Source organism: Tyto alba, unplaced genomic scaffold, assembly GCF_018691265.1.
Source record: "Tyto alba isolate M040663 unplaced genomic scaffold, T.alba_DEE_v4.0 Super-Scaffold_7, whole genome shotgun sequence".
Classification (NCBI taxonomy): Eukaryota; Metazoa; Chordata; class Aves; order Strigiformes; family Tytonidae; genus Tyto; species Tyto alba.
The window spans coordinates 25,891,285-25,918,758 of record NW_024881328.1 but is presented as its reverse complement, the minus strand read 5'-3'; the positions used below and the strand labels follow the sequence as shown (position 1 = coordinate 25,918,758).

General features: G+C 40.6%; 1 protein-coding gene across 4 annotated transcripts; it reads left to right on the top strand.

Annotated features, from left to right (window-relative positions):
* Window positions 1-748: 748 nt before the first annotated feature.
* NFE2L2 (nuclear factor, erythroid 2 like 2) lies at window positions 749-25,997 on the top strand. 4 transcript variants are annotated; one of them, XM_033010861.2, is made up of 5 exons: window positions 749-925; window positions 20,242-20,511; window positions 20,669-20,764; window positions 21,469-21,648; window positions 23,716-25,997. In XM_033010861.2, exons 1-5 carry the CDS (start codon window positions 896-898, stop codon window positions 24,922-24,924), a joined length of 1,785 nt encoding a protein of 594 aa, XP_032866752.2. In that variant the 5' UTR covers window positions 749-895; the 3' UTR covers window positions 24,925-25,997. The 4 variants fall into 4 exon arrangements, with proteins under 4 accessions (XP_032866752.2, XP_042664509.1, XP_032866751.2 ...); XM_042808575.1 differs by lacking the exon at window positions 749-925 and adding an exon at window positions 1,132-1,196; XM_033010860.2 differs by lacking the exon at window positions 749-925 and adding an exon at window positions 1,227-1,415.
* Window positions 25,998-27,474: the final 1,477 nt, after the last annotated feature.

Below are 27,474 nucleotides of genomic sequence, written 5' to 3'. Positions count from 1 at the left end.
CCTTTTCCAAGCTGTATTCAGCGCGCTGAATTAACTGTTTGACTGCTACTTGTATTTCCAAGTGGAATGTCAGCTTGCTCTATGATTAATGTCATTTAACAAACAATGATGAGTGATTTAAGATAAGGCAGTCCAATAATTTAGTAGCTATGGCCTAGGGGTAGGGATCCAGGCCCGCGGCCCATCTGCTCTAAGGCATTCCCTCCTACTTCCCGCTCTGCTGTGGCACCTGCTCTTTATTACGCTCGAGGCACGGCGTAAGTCGTTGGGTGCGCATTAAATAGCAGGAGAAGTCGAAAGTTTGGCAAATCGTTGTCGGGGCCGGTGACATTACAGCTCTGCGGGGGGGGGCTCGTCCCAAACAATTCGCGGACCCTGACGGAGGGCTGCGGGCTCTGACGGCACGGCTGCGCTCCCCGCGTCAGCCCACGCAGGGCTGGTTATCCGTCACGCGTGCTGCCCGCCGAGCTCTGCCCCGGGGCGGAACGCGCCCTGTGGCGGCGCGAAGCCCACCCGCGCCCCGTGGATACGAGATACGCGCACACAGGCCCGGGCAGGCCGCCGCGCTGAGGCACAGGGACCCTCAGGGAGGGACGCGCCGGGGCGGGGGCTTCGGGCCGCGCGGCCGCGGAAGTGCCGGGGGCGGGCGAGGTTCCCGGCACGGCCACCGCCGCCGCCGCTGCCGGGAAAGGAGCCGCCTCCGCGGGGTCCCGCGGCCGCTGAGTGGCTGGGCGGCGGCGGGGCGGAGCGCGGGGGCGGCCGCTGGCCCGGCTCGGCCCGACCCGACCCGACCCGGGCCGCCTCCGTCCCCGAGCAGCGCCGGAGCGAGCGGGCAGGCGGCGCCGGGCCAGCCGCCACCGCGGCGTACCGGGCTCACCCCTCCGTGCCCCGCGCGATGGAGATCGAGCTGCCCCCCGCCGCCCAGGTGAGAGCGCGGCCGGCGGGCGCGGCCCGGAGCCGCCGCACCCCCCGCGGGGCCCGGCCCGGCGTCCGGGCGAGGGGCGGGGCGGTCACGAGGCCGGCGGTGCACGTGGTGCCGCCCCCGCCCCTGCGAACGCGCTGAGTCACGGCGGGGGGTGGGGGGAAACAGGACGGGGACTCTCGCAACAAACACCCCCCCCCCCTCCCCCCCCTTCCCCCACACCGCCGGGCCGGGCCGGGCCGGGTCTCGTCCCGCCCGCGCCGGTGGCGGAAAGGTCAGTCAGGGCCTCCGGGAGCCGCCCCCGCGGCAGCTGCCCGCTGCGGGCAGCCTCGGGCGGGGGCAGGCGCCCGGAGAGGGCGGGAGGGCGGGAGCCGGCCCCCGAGGGAGCGGCTGGGGAGGTGCCCGCCGCCGCCGCCGGAGGGGCTGCCCGCGCCGGGCGCAGCCTCGCCTCGCTGCCCCTGGCGTGCCCGTGCGCCTCCCGCTCCTTCCTCGGGTGAGTTACCGCAGGTTTCCTTCTGGCGTAGCGCGGCGGCCCCGCCGGGGCCCTGTCCCCGCGGGCGTGCGGCCTGAGCCGGGCCGGGCCGGCAGCTGAGGTTGCACAACCACGCGCGTCCCTGGGGCGGCTCTGGGCTTGGCTCAGCCCCTCGCGCGCAGCCCGCGGGGCCGGCACCGGGCCGGCCGCTGGCGGGGGGCTGTGGCCGGGGAGCCCCGCTGTGCCCCCGCCGCTGGAAACGCCTCTCGAGGGGTCTGAGCCAGAGCGCTTCGCGGGGGTTGTGTCGCGGGGGGAGACTGTCTTGGTGGCGCCCTCAAAGGCGAATTTATTGGAGGCTTTAGGGGTATTTGAATGTATTTGTGCGTTGTACTCGTGTTCTGTGCAAGCCCGGGGTAGTTCGGCACTCCTGTAGTGCCAGCGAGGCGCACAAGAGTGGGGTTGAATAGCTGAGAACATAATCGAGCTCCATTTTAATTTTATATAATCGTTAAAGGTTTTTCTTGGCCTTTTTTTACATACCATTATCAACTAAGTATTAGGTTTAAAAAAGTAATACTTGAAACTTAATTTGGAGCTGGTTTAATTCTTTTAGTAATACAAACTTAAGACTCAAGAGTTTGAGGCTCTTTCAGTGTATGTCAGTACAATATATGCTATGCCTCAGAGTTTCTTTTAACATTGTCTGTCTATCCTGTAGGGTATGTAAGTGGGTACTTCCTGTGGGTAACATCTCTTTAGCAGTGTTGGATATACCTTTTTTTATGTTCATTGAATGCTGTTGCTTTTCTGTCTTAGGCCATTCAGAGTTTTGCCTGGCCCATCTGTTTTTCTAGCCCTGGGTAGTGTGGCCATGACCTCCACCTTGCCTCCTGTTTCTTGGAAAATACTGCAACAGAAATCTGGTATTTGGCCTGTGATACATAAACACCCTGTGAATTTCTTTTTTTTCTGATAGCTATGGTATTTTTGCTCATTTCTCAGAGTCTTGACAAACTGATTCCTGTCTACCTGCTTTTGTACCACCTTGCCCAATCCACTGCAACTTCTCTGCCAGAAAACCTAGCTTTTACTACTTGTTGGCCTACTTTGTCAAGCCCTTTCTACCAAGCCACCTGTTGCAGTTTTCCTGAACTCAACAGCTGCTGGTTTCTTCTCTTGCAGATATAGCCTGAAAAGGCACTGCATTTTTTAGATAGTGATTGCCATCTTTGACATATAGTTTTAAATATATTTATTAAATGTAAAATTCAAATACCCTTTCCCATAAAATGGTCACTCAAAATGAGAGACAGGAAGCACAGTCTTCACTTAGCCCCTCAGATTTTGTGAGTGGGTGGGTGGAAAGGGCGTGCACTTGTGCAAATACAATACAAGCTCTTAGTCTTTTATGTGCCTGGTAACAATTGTCATAGCAGTAAAGGTGAATGTGAAGGACTGGGATCGATCTCACTCCTTAACCAGAATGTAAAATTGCCACTTCCTGCTACACACTTCTGTGGGAGTCAGCAGTGCTATTGCCTGCAATATTCTTGAAAAAAAGCATTCCTTTGTTGTACCTTTCTCTGTATGCAAAGGTGAGATGGGATGTTGCCTGTTACACATTAACAACACAGACATCAAACCATTTAAAAAATAGTGCAATGGAACAAGTGTAAAGATGTTTCAAATCATACTTGCAAAAGCATGATATTCTCACAGTAACTGTTCTCTTCAGTAAACTTGAAGTTATTGAAATGGTTGCTAGTAACTTTGTAAAACGTCTCAGCAAGCTCATCAGTTATTAAAGTTTGAGCCTGGCAGCAAGGAGAGAGCAAAAAGAGTTCACTGTCCAACACAAACAACGAAGCTGTGGGTTGCACTTAGGCTGAAGTAAGACCAACTGTAACAAGTGGCAAAACCAAGAGGGCAAATAATTGAGTGCCTGTGTAAGTGTATCTGTTAGAGTTTTTCTACTTAGAGAACTGCCCTGAAGAGTCTCCACCTCAATTAGTGCAATCCTCTTCAGTCTAAAGGGCTTTAATGAGGAATTATAAATACTTTTTTTATGACATGCATTAAATTGTCAAGTGAATGGGTTTATTTTTAATTCCCTAATGGCCTGTTGTTTCCACATGAGGTATATTCTGCAGGCAAAGACAAACAAGTGCACTGCTCAGGCTTGGCAACAAGTTTTTGTGTTTTGAGTTGATTGGGTTTTTTTGTTTGTTTTGTTTCCTGATAATGAGGTTTAATAACCCTGTTGAATGGGAATATCTGATCAAGATGTCTGTAGAAATACCTATCTATGTAGATAAACTTCAATATAAGAAAATATCCACATTTCTGAATATAATGCTATCTACTAAAATTATGGACAAGTTTGGAGAAAGTAGATGAGAAAGTATCCCGTGCTCTATCTTGAGTAAAAATGTGTTTATTTTGACCCTCTCGGGTCTTCTGTGCTTGCCTTGATATCAAGTTGCACTTAGCTTTCTTTCCTTCAAAACTCAGAAAAACACATTTCTTTCAGTTAAGCCAGCGGTAGATGTAATGCAGTGTAGTATGTCAGGCTGAAATGAATGTGGACTAATAAGAACTGACTGTGTCAGTCTCTTCAGGAGAACAGCTGATTGGATATTACTGTTATTGTAGTAAATATACATCATATGAAGACTGCTCTGTAGTTTGTCTTTAAAATGTGCAAAGAATTTACAATTATATTGGAAATTGATGGAAGTGCAAGAAGTTAATTGCCTCTGAAAATCCAACTTGAAGTTTGTGGTTAGCACTCAAAGTTGGAGAAGAATTTGGCTTTGGAAGTTTGTTGGGAAATGTTTGAAAGAGACCTAACTGGAACAAAAAGAACATTCAGTGTAAGCAGAGGGCAGCTGGATGATCTCGTGTGCTGTAAAGAACTTGAGACATTTTTATAGCACTGTGTGGGTGGTTAAGAAGGTTTGTGTATACTTCCTGCTAATGTTCATGGGCAAGAATAAATTTTGGCTCTCTGTCCTTTTTTTTTAATTGAAAAAAATAAAGATGGTACAATACTTGCCCTGAATAAGAATGTAGCAGGTTATGTATAATCCTGAAGAGCATGGATATTGTTCAAAACATGTCAGATTGTTGTATCTATTGTTGCACCTGAACACCCTTTTGATATATTTTGGTTTCTTTTCCTCAAATTCTGTATCTTAAATTTGCAAAGCAGAGAAATAGCTGTTTGATAGGTGTTGTTACTTTTGTGATCCTAACTGAAATGAATGTAGCAATAGCATATTGAACATACTTATTTCATTAAAGTAATTTTAGATACCTTTGTGGAATATGCTGGGTTTTGTGACATGATGCTGAGGAACACTAAAAGTGGAAGGAGCCAAGTGAAAATACCTGTTCATTTATGTTATCAGTAAAATCAATTTGTACCATTCTTTACTATAAATTTTTCTATATGGTTGTAAAATTTTGTTATATTTGGTACTTCAGTAGAATTAACAAACCCCAAAACAACAAAACCTGTCAGAGTCTGTTATCAAAAATTTCTGGAATGCATTAGACTTTTAAGGAGACTTTTAAAAGAGTCAATTGCAGGCCCATAAAAGGGTGATCTTAGTGGAGGAGAAAACACAGAATGTTCAGATGATGACAGTAAATGATGCCGAGTGTGCCCATGCCTGTAACACTGGGTGTGTGCTTCATTGGAAAGAATAAATTTGTTTGGGTTTTGTATCCAGACACTACTTCTTTCCTTTTTGCCCTTTGAAATTAGAAAGATAAGCTTTAAAATGACCAAACTATTCACTAAAATTAGGCCAATTTGTGAAAGTGTGATGTATTTGCAATGATGGTGTTGGCTGAGGCTAGTGCAGTACAAGTCCAGGCAGTAACTTGTTGGCATGAATTAAATATTAATCCCCTGCTGCTGTGCTTGAGTTGCAGCCAACAAAAAGTCCTCCAAAGTCTTCAGGTTAATCACCTAGTTAAAGTTTGTTTTGGCCTCCATCTCATTCCAACCCTAAGTAACCTATTATTTTAATATAGCACATTCCTAGAGAACTTGAAAGGTTTTGAAGTCTGTTCAGTTTTCTGATGCAGTGTATTATACGCAGTTTGGACTTTGTGCCACAGAACACATCTTTAGGTGAAGGGAAAAGAATACAATGTGTTGGTCAGATTAGTTCTTTTTCAGTAATAATCTAGTTTTGGAAACACTTCATCTGCTATCTATGCAAGTCTTTCCACACAGACCAATGGAAAGTCAGGTAGGAGGAGCTGGAAGTCATGACTTCGAATTCATGGTATCCAAAGATGACTGAAACACAGCAAACTGAAGTCTTGCTCAGGATTGCCCAACAGCAATACTTTTATGGCATATTTGTTTTATTAAGGTAAACAATAAAGCCAGCCAGTAAGAAATGAAGCCAGCAATGTTATTGTTGTGTATACAACTGCTTTAAACTGTGGAAGGCTCGTGTGAAACAGATACCAGCAAATACGTTTCAAGTAAAGCTAGGCATTGTGTACTTTTTCCTACCCAATAACTGCTTTCTATACAGGAAAAGCAAAGCTAGTGAGTCACATATTAATTGGCGGTAGCAAGAAGTTAATTAATCACATAGCACTTAAGATTTTCTAAAGTTAAGAACAGTATTACTACTCTGTGCAACATAGCACTGAAGCAAGCACAGGGTCAGCTCTGTCTCAGGATTTCTTTCAGTGATTTTTAGATGTATATTTCTTAATTTTTCTTTACCACCTTTTAAAATAAGGAAATAAAAAAATATATTCTCCAGCAGAGTATCTTGTTTTAATATTAGTTTAGTTTTACCTTGACATGCATAGCCCAATAGTGTCTGTTTCAAACAGAAGCAAAGTCTCTCAGAGCCATACATTTAAAATTTAATTTAAATGTATGATGCCAAATTAATTATTAGTTTGGAACCAAGCAGTCTGTAACAACATCAAATAAGGATTAATTATTTGACTGCTTTGGAGAAGAGGATTTGTCTTCATCTTATGAAGCATCTTCTGTTTTCTATCTTTAGCCATTTTGAATTCTTGATGAAATATTTGATCAGTTTTCTTTAACAGACACATTGCTATTTGAATGTTACGTGTTGGTATACATGGGCTTTGTATTTGGCTCTTAATTTCTACTTTAATATTCACTTTAAAATAATTAAGTGTTTCGATATGTTGATCATGGAGATGTTGGAAAGCTAATAGGAGTAAATAACTCAGTTAGCATTGTTTTACCAGCAGAGTATAACTGCTGCTCAGTGATATATTAATAATCCTTAGGACAAGTACTAATTGGCAAGTCTGCAGTAGAATAGGTCTAGCTTAGAAGTAATACTTATGTGGATACAATTTATATACTACAGATCTAGTTCAAGTTTTTTGTGTCAATTTAGATTTCTGATTTTGTCCTGATTAGCTGGGGTTTTTATACTGGGAAGGAGGAATATAAAATAGTGTTTATTTTTAGCTAAGTTTTTTTGAAGGTGCTGTAAATGACTATTAATGTTTCCTAGCTTTACAATTAAACTAAACCATTTCAAGAACTACGTTTTTGTCATTGATGCTGTTGCAGTACTGGGGGTGTTGAGACCACCCAGCCTTGTCCCTGTCTTGCAGAGTCTTAAGACCTTTAGTTCAACTTCTGCAGTATTATTATGAGCAATGCAATTAAAAAAAAGAGAAGAGAAAGGATAAGAAAGTTCCTTTAAGTCTGATGGTGCAGCAACAAGTTATGTAAGACCATCTTGAAACCATCTCTTTCAGACCTTTTAAGGAAGTATCTTCTGTATGACTATGAAACATAAAGATACCAACTTTCCCCTCCTTGCCCCCACCTCTGTCTTGCAGTTTCAAAGTTTTATTGCTGTTTGCTGTATTGGCTTTACATGTTGTCTCTCCTTGTAAGTACAAAAAAATCTGCTCCTGGAGACTGCTTGCAAAACAAAGTTTGCATACTTGAGAAATCGACTCCAAAGGAGCTTAGTCCATAGCCTGCCTTTGGGAAGAGGTATGTTTTATGATTAAGGGTGTGCCTATTTGCTGTGTTTGAAATGAATGCCCACTAAATGTTGAAGTGGTGACTTTTCTACAGCTGTTATGTGAAAAGCCGCTGTGACTTTGATTTGCTTCCTGCCCAGATCATCACCACCATTTAGCCATAAAGGGCTATGATAGAAAGATTCTGGGGGGTCTTGTGTGAACCCCTGTGGTAAAAGTACTACCTCCCTACTTACTGATATAATTACAGTGGGGCGATTCCTGTGCTGCTTGGGCTGTTGGAAGATCCCCATTCAGAATTCCCAGGCAGCATGCGGTTGATGCGAGTCTTTCTCTCTGAACACTGCCTGCTCCCACATGAGATGGCCAGTCTTTCTGTCTGCACGGCAGCTGGCATTTGTGTTTTGTGCCACCCGGGCCTGGATGCTCAGCCATCTCTTCTTTCTATCTTCAGGAACTGTTTGCTTGAGTTATGTGCTGTTGGGTAAGAAGGCTGAAATTTGTCCCAAAACAGGGTATTTCCAGTTAGGTTGCGTGCAGCTATGTGACCGGATGACATGTTCTGCAATCAGCTGGGTAATAAAATGATGGGCAAAAGAGGATGGCAGGCGTGGGTGTGCGGGCGGGCGGCTCTGAAGGTTGGTGCAGCTTGGCTCAGATGTGTAATGGGTTTTCAGAAGCCTTGTAGCTGGAAGGAGAACATGGAGACTTTAGAGACAGAGTTCATCTGAGGTGCATCAGTAGGAGTATTCCACCCCAGCTTGTTACACTAATGCTTGTCTTCACTGGTATCGCAGTAGTAGTGACTGATATGTATGCACTGGTGTGGATAATATAGTCCTCAAGGTTCCTTGGAGCAAGTGTACTGTAGACCCTTGTGCATTCTTCTCTGAATGTTTTGACATGAGATACGTGGATGGTTTTTCTGGTCTATAACATTGAATTGTGTTAGTGCTTTTGTTTTCTACTGTAGATGGGTCTTGAGCAGATCTGTGTCAGCTGAGGAATTTCTGGAAGATTGTCCCACTGATACTCATAAGATAAATCAAATAAACCTGAGTAAACTTTTGAAACAAGTAGGAATCAAGATACCTTAGGATGAAGATGGAAGTACTTCATTAATAAAAATGGTACTATTAAAATAGCGTAATATGAAAAAAACCAGAACTTATATTTGAAACTAAGTCATAACTTCTGGCAGCTGGTCTTCTAAATTATTTAAATTTAATTCTTTGACTGTGGAAATGCACATGATGTTCAGGTGCCTCATAGCCGTGTATGCCATAACAGAGAATTACAGCACAATGATTTCTGATACTGTGCTTTCTAATTTGGTTTTAGTGTTTGAACTAGAATATTATCAGGTCAGTTCTTCAACTAGTATAAATTGTTGTGACTCAGTGGAATGTTGTAGCTCTGTGGAATGTATTCTAGTTTGATTTATAATCCTTTATCATCTGCCACTTCAGGAATCTAGTCTGCATCTACCACTCTTGGGAATCCTTGCTAAGCTGGTAACGAGTGCAAACATCCCTAGACATCTCTCATCTCTTGAAGTTTCTTTGCTGGCAAAATGAAGAATGGAAGCCACTTAAATAACGAAACTGTTAATGAAGTGCTTTAAATTATTCTAAAAAACTCTGTTACTAAGGTCAGAGCAATAGAATTATTTTAAAATCAAAATGAAGCTTGGGATGAGAGTTTTTTATAAATTGTGCGTGTATGCAGCAGAGATGATGAACAAGGTCTTATAAAACAGAAGTAGTAATGACAATTAACAGTTCATAGCTGACTCTGAGAGTAGTGATTTACTCTAGCAAGATCTCTATCTCTCATTGTCTGGATTAACTGTGCTATAGAGAAATTTTAGAATCTTGCAATTTTTACTGATAATTTGCTATAATATGTTTATTTTTTTTTCCCCAAGTATTTACTAAAACATATAAGGAAGTAAAGTGCTTTGGTCAAAGGCAGAAAGTTGTTTAAGATCCAAACCTGACATTTTCTTTGCCTTCTGTATTTTCTTACTTTAGAAGTGATCATATACCTCAGAAGAGGTACATTGACATGTTCATAATTTGTTGCAAACAGTGTTGTTTTGGCCATCACCACTGTGTGAAGGAACATGTCAGGGATCGACTTCTACCTTGATTTTTTGGGTACATCTACTCATTTAATAAGAAGGCTGAAAGAAGCATCCCTGTGGTAATCGGTTGTACAGGCTGTGAGCCTCCTGTGTTCTCCAAGGGGACAGACATGAAAGCCCCAAGGAAAGTGGTGTGTGGTGGAGGCTCTTGATTGGGATTGAAGGACGCAATTACTGATGGTTGAGTTTGGAGGTTTTGTTGTTCTTTTGAAGATATCAAGAATTACTGCTTTTATATAATTGGGTAAGAGGTATAAAACCATTTGCTTACTCTGGTTCTTGCTTTGGAGGATGAATTACCTCCTTTGGCTTTCAGAATTCTTAAATTGAATACTACACAGGACTTTAAAAAGTGAGGGCTGGATTGCATCACACAAACAAAGCTTTAATTTTGTACGCAGTATGGTTCGGTTCCTCAGTGGGTTTACCTTTTTTAAGCAAAAGCTGCCATTGTATACAAAACCCATAGACTGGCATGTAGATGCCTGAACATGTTGGCCCTTCTTGAGCTTTCTGGTTTAGTAGTTTAACTTTTCCACTTGAAGGTCCTGTAGAGCTTCCTGAAACCTTTGTGGGGGCTGATGGCTTTTAGAGGATTGCTTTTTGCCGAGAAATATGTGAATTACTAGCGCTTAAGGAAATTAGTAAAATATATCCTTGCCTGATTCTATGGAAAAACAACTCTCATCATGTATCTTGGTGTGGCTGGAGGAAGGGGAAAAGATATACATACTCCTTTCATGCAAATTAAATAACTATTTCTATGATGTTTCATGTAAATTTAGGGAGAGTATTTTTGAGCATCATTGCACAGTTGAATGGCATTGTTATTTACTGAAGCTCTTCTGTATTATGTCACTGATGAAGGCTGTGCACAGTGCCAAATAAACCATTTAACCATTAATTACTTGTTTGGAAAGATAATGTCATCACAGCAGAAATTTGCCACACTGGGCCCTCCTTCCTCAAATCTGTTACAATTCTGTACTGTCCAGTTGTGAGCAGTTGAATGTATTTTTGGCCTTTTTTATGTTGATTTTTTTTTTCCTCTTTCCCCTTGTAGAAACCAAATAACCTTTCCAAGTATATTTGAAGTTGAACACTCAAAAAAAAAAAATTTTGACCCTGCTCATTTATTTTAAACTGTGCACTGACACTGAATTCCCAGCATTATCTATATAAATTATGTATGTGAAAAGTGCACCTTAATTGCAAGACTCTGATCCACAAAGGTATTTAACACCTGTGCCCCCCAGACTGCAGTGGGAGGTAGGCACCTACCTACTCTGCCAGATGTGGGCTGATGTATACAGAACATGGCACAACTGGAGCAAGCTGTATTCCCTGCAATGTAACTGTATTCTTAAACTTTTAGTCTTAAAATAGTACTTTTAGGCTGATGAGGTGTTTGTGTGGCAAGTCCTCTGAGTATGAAAGCATCCTTATTCTTTCGCTGTTAGCTCAGCTTGGAAGTGCAGAAGAATTTCCTTGATGCAGGCTTATGGAGTGGATGTCTGTGTTACTGAAGGAGGGCTGATGGATGTGCGATGGCGGTACAGTTAGTGAACCTCATTGCTTTCAAACCCGCACAGATATTCCTGTTGCTTGCAACTGTAGTTTGGCCCACAAACAGCAGCAACAAAGTAAATTGCTTGTGAGATCAGTGAAGTGAAACTTGGTGAGACATGCTTCTTGTAATGCTGGAGCACACTGTTTCCACATCCAGGCGGTAGTGCAGCTGTAACGCCCCATCTGGTGCCTGTCCCCATAACTTTCCCAGCCATCAGCAAAAGGACAGCGAAAAATGGGGACTTTACAGGAAGATCCCAGTGCAGTGGAAATGTTTACAAGAAAGGTTCTAAGTAATCTGGGAGAATATTTTTGACTCGAAAACAGTGTATGTGTTTGCACATTTGGTTTGAAACATGCTTTTCCAAAAAGTGTGTAATCCTGATGAAATCAAAATAGTGGCTAACAGGTTATAACCCAGCGTTAACACAACCTAATAAATGTTATTTGCAGTTTTGTTAGGTTCTTTTCTCTGTTTCTGTGCTCATCTTTTCTTGCTTCACAATTTGTTTCATTGGACATAAGATCGTGCTATAATCTGATTGGATCATGTTTCCCAGATGACTGAGCCATTATTATAAACAAATCCTCTTGTAGATAAACTAATGAGTAGCCTGTGGCAGTGTCTGCACACAGTACATGCCTGGCTGGGTACAGCAGGATAGCTTGAAGATAATCATTTAACAGGTAATTGTTTTCCAAGTACTGTAGGTTCAATATATAAAAGGAATTGGGACACAAAGGCTTTTGTATTCCTATGGTTAAAAGATACAGCATCTGAAAATACTGCTGATATTTTTTATATTAGTTTACGTGTGGGGTAAGTATTTTTTTTTTGTTGTATTAATGACAAAATTCAGTAAGTGCCAGGTTTTTTTATGATACAGTTTTGACTTGGAAGGAAAAAAAAAACCCAAACACAAATAAAGCCATTAAAATCAGGTTTTCCTGAAATGAAGTAGACTTCTGTCTGAGATGGCTGCTATTTGAATACCTTTCAAAATGGAGTTACGTGGTGCAGTACATGATTATTAGACAAGAGCTAGAAAGTCAGCCACAACAGAATCACTCAGTTTACTTGCTGGAGCAACACAGCAGAGTTCTGTTGATGTATTAAGCATGTAAAACCAAATAGCCTAACCCACTTTTTTATAGAATAGTCCCATATTTTTGCCAGCCTCTCAGTTTCATTATGCAGCTTGTGTAATAGATTGTAACTTGAATACATATTAACTTTGTGTGCTTATTGACTTAATCATTTTGTAATGCTGCTTGATGCAAGATAAAGTAGCAGCAAGTAAGTGGCTTTGTTAAGCTGAAAGAGGGTTTCAGAATTTGAGTAGAAGGGACCACAACACTTTATACCAGACAAGTATACTGTGTAAAAGTGAAATTTAGCTTAACACAATATAATTGAGACCTGAAAGAGAAGAATGGAACCCATCTAACTGAAACAGCAAAGCTCTGAAACATGTAAGATTCATTGCTTTAAAGATTGATGTTCCAGAAAGCACTCTGGGATGTCAAGAGATTTAGGACTAAGTTTGAAGAAGTGGGATGACACCCATGACCATCTTTGGCTCTTGCTTCGCCGCCAGGGTAGCACTTGTAAATATGGGCATAGGTAAACTTATTTGAGAAGTTCGTTCTCATCAGCTGGCCATGAATACTACTGAAAAATCAGATATTGTACAAAGAAAATAAGTACCAGTATCAGATTTAAGACTCTGCTTTCTGTAAGCCATGCAAATGAGATGGGTTTTGGCATTTTTTTTTCCCTTGATTTTTTTTTTTTTTTTTTTAAGATGATGAGGTAGGATTGGTATTGGGACAATTCAGTCCCTGGAAACTGCATACTCTATATTAAACTCTTATTTTAAAGCTACTTTAGAAAACACGTATTGATTAAACGATCTAGAAAAACACACCTACTTCTGGAGTGTATGAGAGAGAGCACCAGTCTTCTGCAAAAAGATCTGCAGCACTGAGCAAGAATCCCCCGATCTGTTGTACCAGAAATGGTCACTTCAACGCAGACCAAATGTGGTGGGAAAAGGATATATGTATGTATTTCTGACTCCAGAGATTAATGAGCCAGAGAGGAGACTGTTGCTCCTGCTACTGTGCCCCAGGCTGGGAGGAAGTGCTGTGAGGCTCTCGCACACATTCAGTATTTTAAGGATTGGCATGGAGGTGAGGATTGATTGATTTTTGCAGAAAAAGAGAAAACTGTTGTCAAAGTGAAGAAGTAAACTGCTCTTTATGTCTCACCTTTTCCTTCTCTTTGCTGTCTTTCTGATGAGAGTGTTGTTCTTTACCTGCTGTGCTCTCGCATTAGGATTTTGCGGCTTTTGAAGTTGGAATGTAGTACATACATTAATGACCATGAACAGCCTACAACGGCTGTTCCTTATTGCAGTTACATTCCTGCTCATTTGACATTATTCAGGCTTAAAGAAACCTGTCTTTTCAGTATTACTGGAGAATATGAGGTGTATGTTTTTCTTGGCAGTTTGGAAAACTTGCTTGCCATAGGATCTATCATATGGGAAAACCATCATGTTGGGAGATGTATAGATCTTAGTTGTAGCCTTTGTTGATACCATTCCTGGAAGATGATGCTTCAGGCAAAATACATAAATCATCCATCTCTCAAGGGAGATATTTCTGGAGTGAGAGTTGGGAGAGTGGGTGGATAGTGTCCAGAATTGCACTTGTAGGGGAAGATTGTCCTTGCAGCTAGCCAGAGCCTCTCCTCATCTTTGTCAGAATAATGTCCAGACAAGGCTTGTAGTGAAGCTTTAAGAATGCTGGATAATCCAGCCAAGGAATCTTTCAACTGATCTAATTTATAAGAGTAGATCCTGGCAATTTGACATTTATTAGGCGAGGCTGCTGGAATATGGTGGGAGGTACAATCTGAAATACGAGATGTATGTTAGGAGAAAACACTTTTAACTAAAACAAACATTTAACTAATGAAATATCAAGACTACTTCTGTTCCTGGCCTGGCAAAGCACTCGAGTTTTTCTTCAGTAAGAAAATGAAATTTGCCTAAAAACACTTGGATTTCGGGGTCTGAGTTTCTCTCATATGTCTCTGTTGGGACAGAATAATGTCCAAACACAAACGGTCAGTATTTTTCAACAGGGTTATTTACATAGACATGGAGTGGAAATTCTCTTACAACATCAGTTCTTTAAAGTTATGGCTTTCCAACCCTTTTAGAGTTCTTTTTCAGTTAAGTTATCCTGGTAGGGCTTAAAAAGAGTTTGCTGACCAAGGTATCAGGCATCCAAAGGCTCCTTAGGGCCAGGAAGAACAAATGGGCATCAAGCAGTGGAAGTGGGCTGGTTTAATGTCAGTCCAGTCATACCAGTAACAAGTGGCACAGGTATGAAAGATTAAAAAAAAAGACACCCACCCAAGCACCCTGTTTCCTCCTAGAGTGCCTGAATGTCTTGGTGAAGAAGGTGGGACAGCAGGCAGCAGCTCCACGGGGCAGTCAGGGATTTGACCTTGTGCATTCACAAATCACAGGTTGCTGTCATGTGGCTTTGTTTGACAGCTGTCTGTTCTGTCACAGTTCCAAATCCTAAATCCAGACATCTAAAATTGCTATTGTACCCCTCTGTCCTCTAGCAAATACAGCCTCTGCCATTCCCTTTTCCCCATTTTTCACATAAGGGCTGCTGCTCATTCAACTTTTCGTGTCCTCACTGTCCCTTTCACATTCTTGAGTTAACTTTTGTTCTTCAATTTTCAGTTGTAAGGGATTGAAAATTATGGTTCAGCTTTCAAAACTCAACTGTTTTTAAAGAGTTAGTGTTGTGCTAACTTTATCTGCTTTCTGTGATTTCTCTGAAGCATGAGGCTTATGTGTCCAGGATTTTTTCCTGTAATTATGAGTTGTAATTAAGTAAGTAACTTAACTTGGAAAATAGTTTGAAAACAAACCACTAGTTATGGTGATTTCAGAGATCATCTGAAAATATTAAATGATTTATAAATCATTCTTAAAGCCTACTTGAGCAAAATCAGTTCCTCTGGAGGATAATGAGGGGAAGACAATCAGCTGTTGCTTCCACAGCCTGTGCTTTTCTTAAGTGTTAAGATGCTTCCAGCTCCTTCTCTTGCACTTGCTTTATTACTTGATCCTCTCTCTTTCATTCTTGCCTTTGAGTATCTCAGGTCCTTGATCCTCAATTCCCACATATTTTTTTAATAAAGCAAAAATGTAACATGCTTATTTTTGTTCCTTTTACTTTCTGGAAAACAAATAGGAATAGGGCGATACTTTGCCATCTCTCTTTCCATGGGTAAAATATAGGAGTGTTTTCCTGCTTCATGTGGGGTCCTGGTCTGAGTTCCCTGATGGTTGCAACAGCCATTGATTCAGTTGCTCTTGCCTTTATTCATGGTGGCTTGTGAAATCTTCCTTCTTCCTGGAGTTAGGTGCTAACAGATCATGGGAAAGAAAGCCAAATCCTTGTCTGGTGAGAGAATCTGCTAGCATTATCCCAATTTATGTTGCAAAAGGCATGACTTTAAGAAGTAAATGCACAAAATCCATGATGGGCTCTGTATTAAGGGAATAGCTAGTAAAGGCTTGAAAGCACTGTGTGAGATGTCAGCACAGAAGCAATCTGCTACTTTGGCTGCTGGATGTTTCTGCTTTACCAGTGCTACCTGTAGTTGGCTTGTATTCCAAACAAAACCAAAACCGGTCAGATAAACCAAACGGGGATGAAATGAAAGAGTAGCATTTTGTTTAAAGCACAAAAGTCAGTCTGTGAAAATAACGTGAAAACAGGTTCTTTTCCTTTGTTTACCCTACTGCCAATGCATTTGCTTAGGAGCAATAAGAGTTAATTGTCAAACTTTACAATGTAGTCAGAGATTTTCTCATAAAATGTATAACAGACTCTGCCCAGATGGCAAATGCTGATATGTAAATCTAAAACATGAAAATTTCCATTGGGAGCCAGATGGTGGCTTAATGTGAATTGTCTAACATTTATGTTTATCTTATTAAAAGTGCCTTTATATGTCCAAACTAAGCTATCAATGTGGTTGGAAGAACATATCTCTAAATGAACAAAAAAATCAAACCATGAGTACAAGGCACCTCCTGCTTACATGGATCATGGGAAAGCAAAGCATGTCCTCCGAGAGAAGTCCTTTCTCTGTTGACAAAATCGTGAAGAAAATATTATAAACAAAATCCAATCAGTTTGCTTGGGAAAAATACTGAAACCATATTACTTTCCCAGAAGTTAGAAATGTCAGACAGTGGTAATACGCGCATTACATATTCACACAAAATACACCGTAATGTGTTTCCCCTGAAAATGGGTGTTGGTGTCCAGTGGGGAAGAGCTGAGCCCTCGCGGAGGGGGAAGCATGGTGGGTGCAGGCCCTTCCTCCCGCGGCAGGGGCCTGGCTCTGCCAAAACCATCCTGCCTCTGATGCAATTCAAGAAGTTGCACAACAGAGGAAAGAACAAACGGGCGCTTGTGGACTCGGTCACATGAGGGGCTGCTGGTGCCTTTACAGTAAATAACGTCTGATATTAAGGGAAGTGGTTAGTGTGGCTCCGAAGGGCAGCAACGAGCCCTGGGTCAGGTGAATCTCTCACAGGACTCTCTGTGCACGTGTTCCAGTTCGAATGCGAATCTGTGCTTGCTCGTTCCTCCAAGTGGATCTTTCTGAGACCAGCACATTGTGTTGGGGCGTCTGAAAATCAGGGGGTATCTGTTGCACATCCAAGAACCAAAATATATTTTAATAGCTTTAGTTAAACACTCCAGGCATCAAATACACAGTTATTTTTGTGATGATTTCACACTGGAAGGGGAAAAATGCTCCAGTGATAAACCTAAAATAGAGTGCCTGGCTGTGTCTGTGGATGTGTGTGACAGTGTTCAACAAGGCAGAGAAGTTATTTAAAGAGGAAGGCTGAAGGAACAAAATAGCAAAATATTTGCTTTATACTGCAATTTGAATTTTTTTTTTTTGCTTTAGTTCCTTACCATCACCTTGTGCTGAGAGTTGTGATTCACTCCTTCATGAATCACTGGTCAACATTGACTCCATTAACTTTGACCTGAGGCTTTGTACTAAGGCCCAGATTTTTTTTTTTTCTTAAAAAGCACAGTATTACTAAAAACGTTGGCTGCAACCTATAGATAAATGTTAAATGGCAGGTTAATATTTAAATCTGTGTGCTGTTTGATGATATTACATACTAGCATATTTAACAGAAGAACACTTCTTCCATGCATGTGAAGAGTAATTACTTGAATTGTTATTTGAAGTTAAGGCTAACATTGCTATATTTATATATAACTTTTCAATTTTAAAATGAGGGATCTTTTCCAATTATATGGTGATAATTTAAAAAAGAAACGAACCACCGTTTTGGTTTTAAGTGCCACAGACGCAACCACTAAATAAAATTAAAGGTGCTCCTGACAAGCACCTCTCTCCAGGGTAGAGCACAACACCGTTTGGCAAAGCTCAGCCCTTTGCCAGAGATATGGTACTGGGCTAAATATGGTCCCTTGAAAAATGGTGACAGGAGCCAATCAATGCCGTCATATTTCTCAAACAACAGCCCACGATCCTGAAAATTACTGAAAACCATGTGAGCATACTCGTTCAAAAAGTAATCTTGCCTGCTGAATTGATTGCACACATACAGAGGTGGTGGTATACAGCCACAGCAATTTTTTTTTGGCCAGCTGCTGTCTTTGGAGGTCTCTCATCCCACAAAGTGGCACTGAAAGCTACTTATTTTGATAACAAATATAGCCAGTAGTATGGCTGAGAGATTTAATAGCTTTGCCTTAAGTTTTTCCACTAAGACTACATAGTTTTTCTTCTTAAAGAAAACATGTTACACCCTCCGTACCTGTTTTTTTGATCACTTCTGATTTTCATGATTTAAACTGAAGCTGGGCACCAATTCTGCTGGTTTTGTGCTGTAGGCTGTTGCAACTTGGGGAGGAAAACATCTCTGTTAATTCACAGCCTTGTGCATTATACACGCACAAAAAAATCTTTTGAGTCACATTTTTAATGGTGCCTTGTAAATGAATAATTCAGAAATGAGCCCTAAAATCCAGATCCTGCAGTTTTATCCAGGACATATTGTAAATGCTCTGAGACTAGGAAACTGTTTGGAATCTGCTGCAGGAGGATACAGTGAGCAGCTGGTAAACTACTGGCCCTTAATGAAGCTATACCATATTGCAATATCTCCAATTACTGCAGAACTTAATTAGTTCGTTTTACCCTGCCAATCTGGAGAGACCAAACAGTGTCTTGGGTAGCCACTGTGATTATTTCAGCTCCTTCATTGCTGGCCATTAAAGCTGAGTTTGGTCTCTCCTCGCAAGGTATATTAAATATGTTTTGGATTTGGGAATGCCTGCATTGTTACACACAGATATTTTATGTAACTGCCCGATTTTTAGAGAAAAGTAATTTTTTTAGTAACTGGTATAAATAGTTTATCCATGTGCAAATATGAGTGCTAATGGTATAGAATTTTTAACAAAGAAATGAGAATACTGAATCGGTTTGTTCAAATGTGGACTTGCCCTAAAGCTTTTCGCCGTAACTGATGTACAAAAGTGATTGCTTTGAATGGCAACATGACTTGGCATCCAGGCTACTTTGCTTCCCTATTTGAAAATGGTCTGTAGAGAAAGGGGAATGTTTTAATGATGACAAAATAAATGTATTTTGGGTGTAGAACTGCTAACTGAATCGGTAAAGTTCTGTTTAAGTGAAATGTAGTATTCAGTATATTATTTGTAGTGTGCTAGCCTGATGAGAATGCCTAACACTGAACGCTATTTTCGTGTGCTGCTGCTAAAGGGTAATTTTAAGAATAATGAAGCATGCCATAAAATCAAAACTCCAAGGCATCAGCTACAAATTGTTGGCATTTACCCATCTGACAAATGTGGCTACCAAGTATTAAAATTCTGTATCAGCTGACATCCAAATTGATGATTTTTTTGAGTGTTAGGTTTCCTTTACAGAAGAAAACAGTCCAAACTTCAGCCCTTAAAAATATTGACAATTTGATCAGTAACAAATCAAAACAATCCACTAAGCCCTTCCCCCCTCAAAACCACCACCACCAACAACAAAAAACTAAACTAAACAAACCCCAAAACTTATGGAGTAAATTAAAAGAAACTGTAGCCAAATCGAATTATATTAACCAGTTGGTTTTCCCTAAATAGCTGTTTAATTTGTCTTCTGAAACACTACAGGTGCAAGGGGCAGCTGATTTCTGAGAAATTTAGGTCATTGTTAGCTGTCTGATAATGATTGACTCTGATGAGCCAGAGGCCAGCTGATTAACAGTATTTGAGACCTGTAGACCCCTAGTTTATACTCAGCTGCTCCAAACCAACCTCACTTAGAAAGTCAACTTAGACTAAGCTTTAAATTAAAATTTTTTAGTAATAGTCTTAATAATTGTGTTTAGTGCTACAGTGATGTTGTATCACTTGGTGACTTTGAAACCAGGTTATCCTCTGACTCTGAAGCCCTGTTCTGCTGATATTTAAGAAAAATACTTAATATCAGGATGGAATATAGATACTCTAAAATACCTTTTGCAGTATGGCTGTTATAGCTACTTCGGACAGGTCCTGTCATGGTTTTGGTCAGCTTTTACAGTTTTATAACATCATCTGAAAAAAATTGACATAAGCAAACTTTTCAATTTTGGTTCTTTTCTCCTAAAAATTACTTTCTTAATGTGACATAATTAATTCTACAGCTTCATGTTTGCTATGAGCTAACTTAGGAAAGAAGAATATATTTATCCTCTGGCTATTTTGTGTATTACCTTAACAGTTGTAACAAATTGCTTAGTTTCTATGAGCCCGTGTGCAGGTCACAGCAGCCAAACCATCAGTTCACACGCTTCAGAAAGGTCGTATAGAGGCATATTTTATTTAGATGATTTTGTAGGATTAAGATAATAAGCCTCATGAGTCTGTTTAATACAGAAATTAAAAGCTTTGCTGTTGTTCTAAGCCAGTTTTGCTGGGGAGGATGCTTGCTCAAAAAAAGCATTTTTATTACAGGACATGAACTTGATTGACATCCTTTGGAGGCAAGATATAGACCTTGGGGCAAGGCGTGAAGTTTTTGATTTTAGTCAACGTCAGAAAGAGTATGAGCTCGAGAAACAGAAGAAACTTGAAAGGGAAAGAGAAGAGCAGCTGCAAAAAGAGCAGGAGAAAGCCTTGCTGGCTCAGCTGGAGTTAGACGAAGAGACAGGAGAATTCGTTCCTGTTCAGCCAGCTCAGCGCGTTCAGTCAGAAAATACTGAACCACCAGTTGGCTGTTCACAGGTAAACTCTACTTTGTGTTTGTGTTTAAACCTTTTTCCTTTCACAGGAAGACATAATGTTAGTGGTTACCTAAAATGCATTTGCATTTGTTGCTGTCATGGAAGATTCTTCGGTTATTCAAAGATGCAGTAACATTTTTCAAAACTTTCCTATTTAGACCACACAGACTTCAAAACCAGAAGCAGAGGCCTTGTCCTTCGATGACTGCATGCAGCTCTTGGCAGAAGCGTTCCCTTTTATAGATGACAATGAGGTAAAAATGCTCAATACAGCGGTTTCATGGGTGGCCTTCCAGGGGATCAGTCTCATGTCTTCTCTTACTAGTATTTGCCTTCAGTGTAATATTAATTTGTGATATGAGTTTTGTGCTCAAGCTGACCGCAACTGGAGTAAAGCAGTGTCGTGGGCTTCAACTAGGGCAGTGTCCAGAGGAGGTGGAGTGGCACCCTTGTGTTCCTCCTGCTTACTGAATGCTGCAGCCAGGATTCGATGTATAAGGCCAGCTGATGGCAGCTGTTCTAGTGACTGCAAATAATGGTACTGGGTGCTGTCAGTTTGGTACAGTGAGCTTAGTGCAGCTCTCTGGACTTTTAGTGCAGTTGAGTTGCTTTATTTCTGTGTGCTGTCCCAGACTATTTGATGTGTCAGGATAAACCCTTCACCAGCCAGTTTCTATATTTTTTTTTTCTCTATTTCTTCCCTTAACATGATAATGCCTTTCACGGGAATATTTTTATATTATCCAATTGTTTACCAAAGCCACGTTTCTTAAGAAATATCTGTCTGTCTGTTCTGAAGAAATGGTAGAACACCAAAAAACAGATTTTTGCTTTGGAAAATTCAAAGTTGTTTTTTTGAGTGGAGGTGTTCTTTTTTTTTTTTTTCAGGTGTGTTGGTTTTTTGTTATTGGTGTTTTGTTTGGGTTTATTAATTTTTTTTTTTTTTAAAACATTCCAGGTTTCTTCAGCTGCATTGCATTCACTGGATCCTGCTCAGATCGATAGCAACCCAGTGTTCATTTCTGCTGATCAAATTCAGCCACCTGAATCACCTGTTGTAGTTTCACTTACTGATGCAGAAAATATGCAGAACATAGAGCAAGTTTGGGAAGAATTATTGTCCCTTCCAGAGTTACAGGTAAAGGTTTAATATGATAAGCACCTGGAAAAAAAAATAGCAGGATATTTTGGAAGAATATGGTATTGCAGAGAATGCAGTACAGTAGCATCCTAACAAATGGTGATTGTAATTGTCATGTTGGATCCTACACCTGTAGAATGTCTATAACTCAATATAAGCTTTACTTTTTTTAAAAAAAATAATATTGAAAAACATGTAGGAGGAAGGAAATAAGTTTGGGTTTTTTTTTTTTTTATCAGAAGGCCTTAATAAAACATAATCTATCTTCCTAATCAGAACGTTCCCATGTTTAGCAAATCATTGTTTGCCTTTGCATGGAACTTGTTACAGCATGATCACGGTTGAAATTTCAGCTACTTAAAAATGGACACTTCTTAATTATGGATCTACAAGAGGAATTGTTTCCACAAGCATTGTTGTAAATGGGTTTTTGCAGTGTCTGTGTGAATCATTTATGGTTACTTTTGCATTCAACTTCTATCTAAGGAAAAGGGTTTTGTAAAGGTGGTAATAGAACATATACTTAGATACATAGAAGAGTCAGGTACAGTTGTAACTACTGTTTATATATGTTCAGTTAGAACTAATTGTGTAATGTACGTGAACTGAATATTTCAAAGAAACAAAAAATATCACTTTGCTATATTTTTAAGTTGTGAATTACAGAGGACATCTAGGGGTTCTTTCCTCCTATGCATATGTTTATATTTTCCTTAGCTTTTCCTTAGACTATAAAATTGAGTAAACTTATTTTGAAATACATTACTATAGAATGTCATCATGCTTCAGCATGATGCTGTTCTACTTTATGCTGTTAACATAAGAGATGAATGCTTGGTGGAACACCTGTAAATCTGAATCATATTAACAACAAAAAAAACGTTTGCAGGAACTGCCTTTTTCCTTCCACTCTACGTTTTCCCTTCATCTTCTCATATTCTTCAAAGCTTTCCTAGTTTCCTAATCCTTACTGCTGTGGCAGGCTTAAAAGCCCCACATAAGTAACAGGGGCAATTGTCTGTGAAGAGGCAGCAATGATGCTGAAAATACATGAACAGACCAAACCAAAATTACCTATTGCAGTAATTCTGACTGATAATTGAATAATCTTCTCAAAGAAGGAGATAATTAAACTGAGGGCATCACCTTTTATGAATTATGTTTGAAGGAAAAAAAAAAAAAAAAAGAGGTCTCACATTCAAAACCTTAGCTTAAGCCTTGAATGATCTCTGGTTAAATAATCAGTGTGTGGTCCCTTCTTAAGAGAAACAGAATCATTCTGGTAATTGCCTAATTCTTTGGGGACAGCAGGCATGCTTATTTCAGCTTCAGTTAAGAAACTGCCACCCCGTTGGGAAGAACATTGGTCTTGTAGCCAATGAAAGCCCGTCAGTGTAACCGTCTTCGATGCTCACACTGCTGTTAGCCAGCTTAACTAAAAGTATGTGGGGTGAGTTTGTTTGCCAGACTTCGTGTTAGTACTCTCTTTACTGAGAATTACTTTTCTCTGCACTGAACAGCTGCCTCATTCAGTAAATCCTAAAAGAATCTAGTTTTGTTTTTTTTTTTGAAGAAAAGAACGCTGTTACGTAACATGAGGAGTGCTAGAAGTAACTGTGAGCTAGTAATGTCTCATTCAGTCATTTTACGTTTACTGTACTCGTGCCATTCCTAGCAGTGGTGCTTGTGAAAAGTGCAGACCCGGCATCTCCAGGATCCCCACTAGCAATTTACCAGAACAGGAGGGCTCCGTGCAGCTTCCCGGTAGCACTGGAGTGGGTCCTTTCCAGCAGCATCTTGCTATGAGTTTGAGAGGCTCTGCTCTCTTCAGCTGAATAGCTTTGTCCAGAACAAGTTCCTTCATAGCCTTGCTTAGGTATTAAGTCTTCTTCCTAGATTGCTTTCCCATAGTGAAAGCCTGCTGTAGTCATCTGGGTTACAGCAGTGTTGTAACACACCCTGTGCATTTTGATTGCTGAAACAGTTACTGTTTGTGGATTATAGAAAAATGTTTTATCATTTGGAGATGTGTCGCTCAACTTCTTTCTTGCACTTCCCATGTAGTGTCTTAACATTGAAAACGATAACCTGGCAGAGGTAAGCACAATCACGAGCCCTGAAACCAAGGCAAGAGAGATGCACAACAGTTATAATTACTGCAGCTCATTACCCATCATGAGAAAAGGAAACAACTGCAGTCCAGATTTCCTGGATAGTATCGAGGGCCCATTTTCCAGCCTTTTGCCACCAGAAGACACCAGCCAGCTGAGTGTGAACTCTTTAAATGACGCGTCCCCTTCAAACTCTGATTTCTGTGAGGATTTCTACGCCGCCTTTATTGATACAAAGGCAAATGGTGACACAGCCACGACAAACACTATCAGTCAATCGCTTGCGGAAATTCTAAGTGAACCTATTGATCTTTCTGATTTCTCACTGTGTAAAGCTTTTAATGGCAACCACTCAGGAACCGTACCAGAATGTAGTGACTCTGACTCTGGTATTTCATTGAACGCAAGTTCTAGTGTAGCATCACCCGAGCACTCTGTTGAATCATCTGCCTATGGAGATAAGACTTTTGGTTGTAGCGATTCTGAAATGGAGGACGTGGACAGTGCTCCTGGAAGTGTGCCACAGAGCAATGCTAGTGGGTACTCTTTGCAGTTCCAGGACCAAGTGTTTTCCTCTGTGGGGCCAAGCACTCAAACGCCTGGTCTGCAGTGTGCAAATGCACCAAAGAAAGAATCCCCTGCTGGTCCAGGCCACCCCAAAGCTCCGTTCACAAAAGATAAACCTTCAGGCCGCCTCGAAGCTCATCTCACGAGAGATGAGCAGAGAGCAAAAGCTCTGCAGATCCCTTTTCCTGTTGAAAAAATCATCAATCTCCCTGTTGATGACTTCAATGAAATGATGTCTAAGGAGCAGTTCAACGAAGCCCAGCTTGCGCTTATTCGAGATATACGCAGGAGAGGCAAGAACAAAGTGGCTGCTCAAAATTGCCGCAAGAGAAAACTGGAAAATATAGTGGAACTGGAGCAAGACTTGAGTAACCTAAAAGATGAGAAAGAGAAGTTGCTTAAGGAAAAAGGAGAGCACGACAAAAGCCTTCGTCAAATGAAAAAGCAGCTAACCACCTTATACCTCGAGGTCTTCAGCATGCTCCGTGATGAAGATGGAAAGTCTTACTCTCCTAGTGATTATTCACTGCAGCAAACTAGAGATGGCATTGTCACTCTTGTTCCTAAAAGCATGAAGTCAGAGACTAAACTCTGAAAGGCAGCACAGCTGGCTGCTGTTCTCCGAGTTGTTATTTTTGTATCATTATCCTGATAGTTTTTACTGTGAGGTGAAATGCAGAATTAGGTGATATTTTTCAAGCAATTCTATGCAATGATAACTATAAAGTTAATAACTAGTTTATGGAAGATGCAAGTTTAATAGTGTAATGCAGATGGATGTATGCAAAATTTGTAATCTCACTTTTATAACAGACGTTTCTGTCTTACAGCACCACTTTGACTAGTTTCCACATACATGTAAATATTTAAAGATACCATATTTATAAACTGTTCCTATCTCTTGTTATATTCATAGATTTATTTGAGATATATATATATAAATGATTTTAGCCTTCTAAATATAATTTCTTGCAAGACAAACAGTATGGCTTCTGATACTTTTTTATAAATATGCAATAGTGTTTGTTTCCCATTTTTCTTACATTTATACTTGCTTTATATTTAGTATATAAGTTGATACTTAGTGTTTGATTCTGATTTATCAGTTCATTAAACTTTTTTTAACTCTACTTCATACATGTTTATTTCCCTAAAGAAGGGAAATCCTCACTAGTTTTCCAAGGTTAAATCCTCATGTAACAAATGTGCTTAATAACCAGAGATGCATCATTCAGCATCGTCAGCATTACTAATGCTTAGTCAGCATAACTTTAACTGCCATTTGGAAGAACTATGTAACAAAGTTAAGTTTCAAGTCTATGCTAAGCTTACGTAATTTTTGTTTGGCTCTTTGAACACTACTTAAATTCATAATGAGATCTTTCCTCCAAAGGCATTTAAAATCTGTTAAGACATTGTCAGCATTATACATTCTTCTAACTAAAAATTCTATACACTTTTGAGTAATTGTTCTAGAAATTGTGTTCTAGAAATGTGTGTCTCTGATCAGCGAGCATTGTTTGTCACTGCTGTTACTTTGGAGCTTATGGGAGAAGGCATAGTACCTGCCAACCAACTGCACTGTTTGGAACCCGTGCTCAATTAATTGAAAAGCATTGTGGAGTTTAAATTGTGGTTTATAAGAGAATAAAAATTGGTCAAATAGCATTGTTTTGATTACTTTTCAAATAGACTCATTGTACTTGATCACTGTGGATTTTTTGAATACAGAAAATACATAATTTGTAATTTGAAATACATATTGATCTGAACATTGGAAACCCGTATCGTCTTCATTCATCTTCCTTATAAAACTTCTAAAAGGCACGTTTAATCTGGAATGTTTGCTCTGCCACTGCTGCTCTATATAATTTTAGGAATGTTTTGTCTATTTACAATATTATGCATAACTTCATTTAGTATAATAAACACCAAGTTCTTTTGCAAGACCTTATGATACTTTTCTTTAAAAAAAAAAAAAAAAAAAGGAACTGGAAATACTGAAAAAGGGTAGAATAGGACCTGCCAAATTCGTTTAAACCCCTTTTCCTACAACATTAAAGAGGGACATCAGAGTAGGAAACCAGGCTTCCAGTAGCTCAAAGTTGGAAGAATGCTAAATAAAGTGAGCCAGTGATTGGTGAATTCAGTCTTGACATTGTTATTTCCCAAACTTTTTAACTGTGCTGGAGTTGCATACCCGAGCAGAAAGCATCTCAGCTCATAGTTTCATTGGAAACTATGGCCATGAAAAACAAAGAAACAATTTTAGATTATCATAACCCTAATCCCATACTATGGACACTTTTTATGGACCTTTTTTAAGCACAAAGAGGGAGAACAGAAAGCCATCGTTCTGATGAATGTTAGTCTGTCCCAAGGTCTCTGTGCTGTTTGCTGCTTTCATACAACTCTCCTGTGACTCCAAGCTTTCTCACCTGAATAGCATTAACTAGGTCGGAGCCTATGATTACGTAGGTACCACTTCTGGTTTTCCCTGTAAGCACAGGATTTCAGATGTTATTGTCCAGCTGGTCACACTTCACAAGCAGCTTTTGTTACCTCCCCCCCCCCCCCCCCCCCCCCTTTTTTTTTTTATTTCCAATCTTTGTCACCTTGTCATTCACGCTCCTGTTAACTCACTCACTGATTCTGAATAGCAGAGGCCTCTCTAGTACCTGGTGCAATGCCCCCCCACCCCTTTTGTGCTTCATCTGCAGCACAACCTTAGCTAAGCAGGGAAGAGGGCTGGGAAAGCAAGAGCAGCAACAGCTTCACCAAGAAGGTAAGTTTGCTCGAGGGCAGTGTAACGCCAGGAACCATATCTTCTTTGAAAGAGAGGTGTAACGGCCAGGGACCAGCACCAGAAGAGTCTTTGGTACCTAAACCTGGGACTATCAGATGTTAAGAGAAAAGTAAGAGTTTCACTCAACTTCTCATACTGGGTTACTTGCTAAAAACTTTCCAGTGAGGTCCTGCCCCACAAAACCTGGGTACCTGAGGCGGCAGATGCCGCCAAGTCGTGAAAAAAGCTGTAGCCTCAGATTTCCAACATCCCCAGAAGTGCTGGGAACCCGCCTGTTCTATCAAGCAGTAACATTTGCGTTTTGCACGAGACATTGGGAAACATAAACTCAGGTGACCC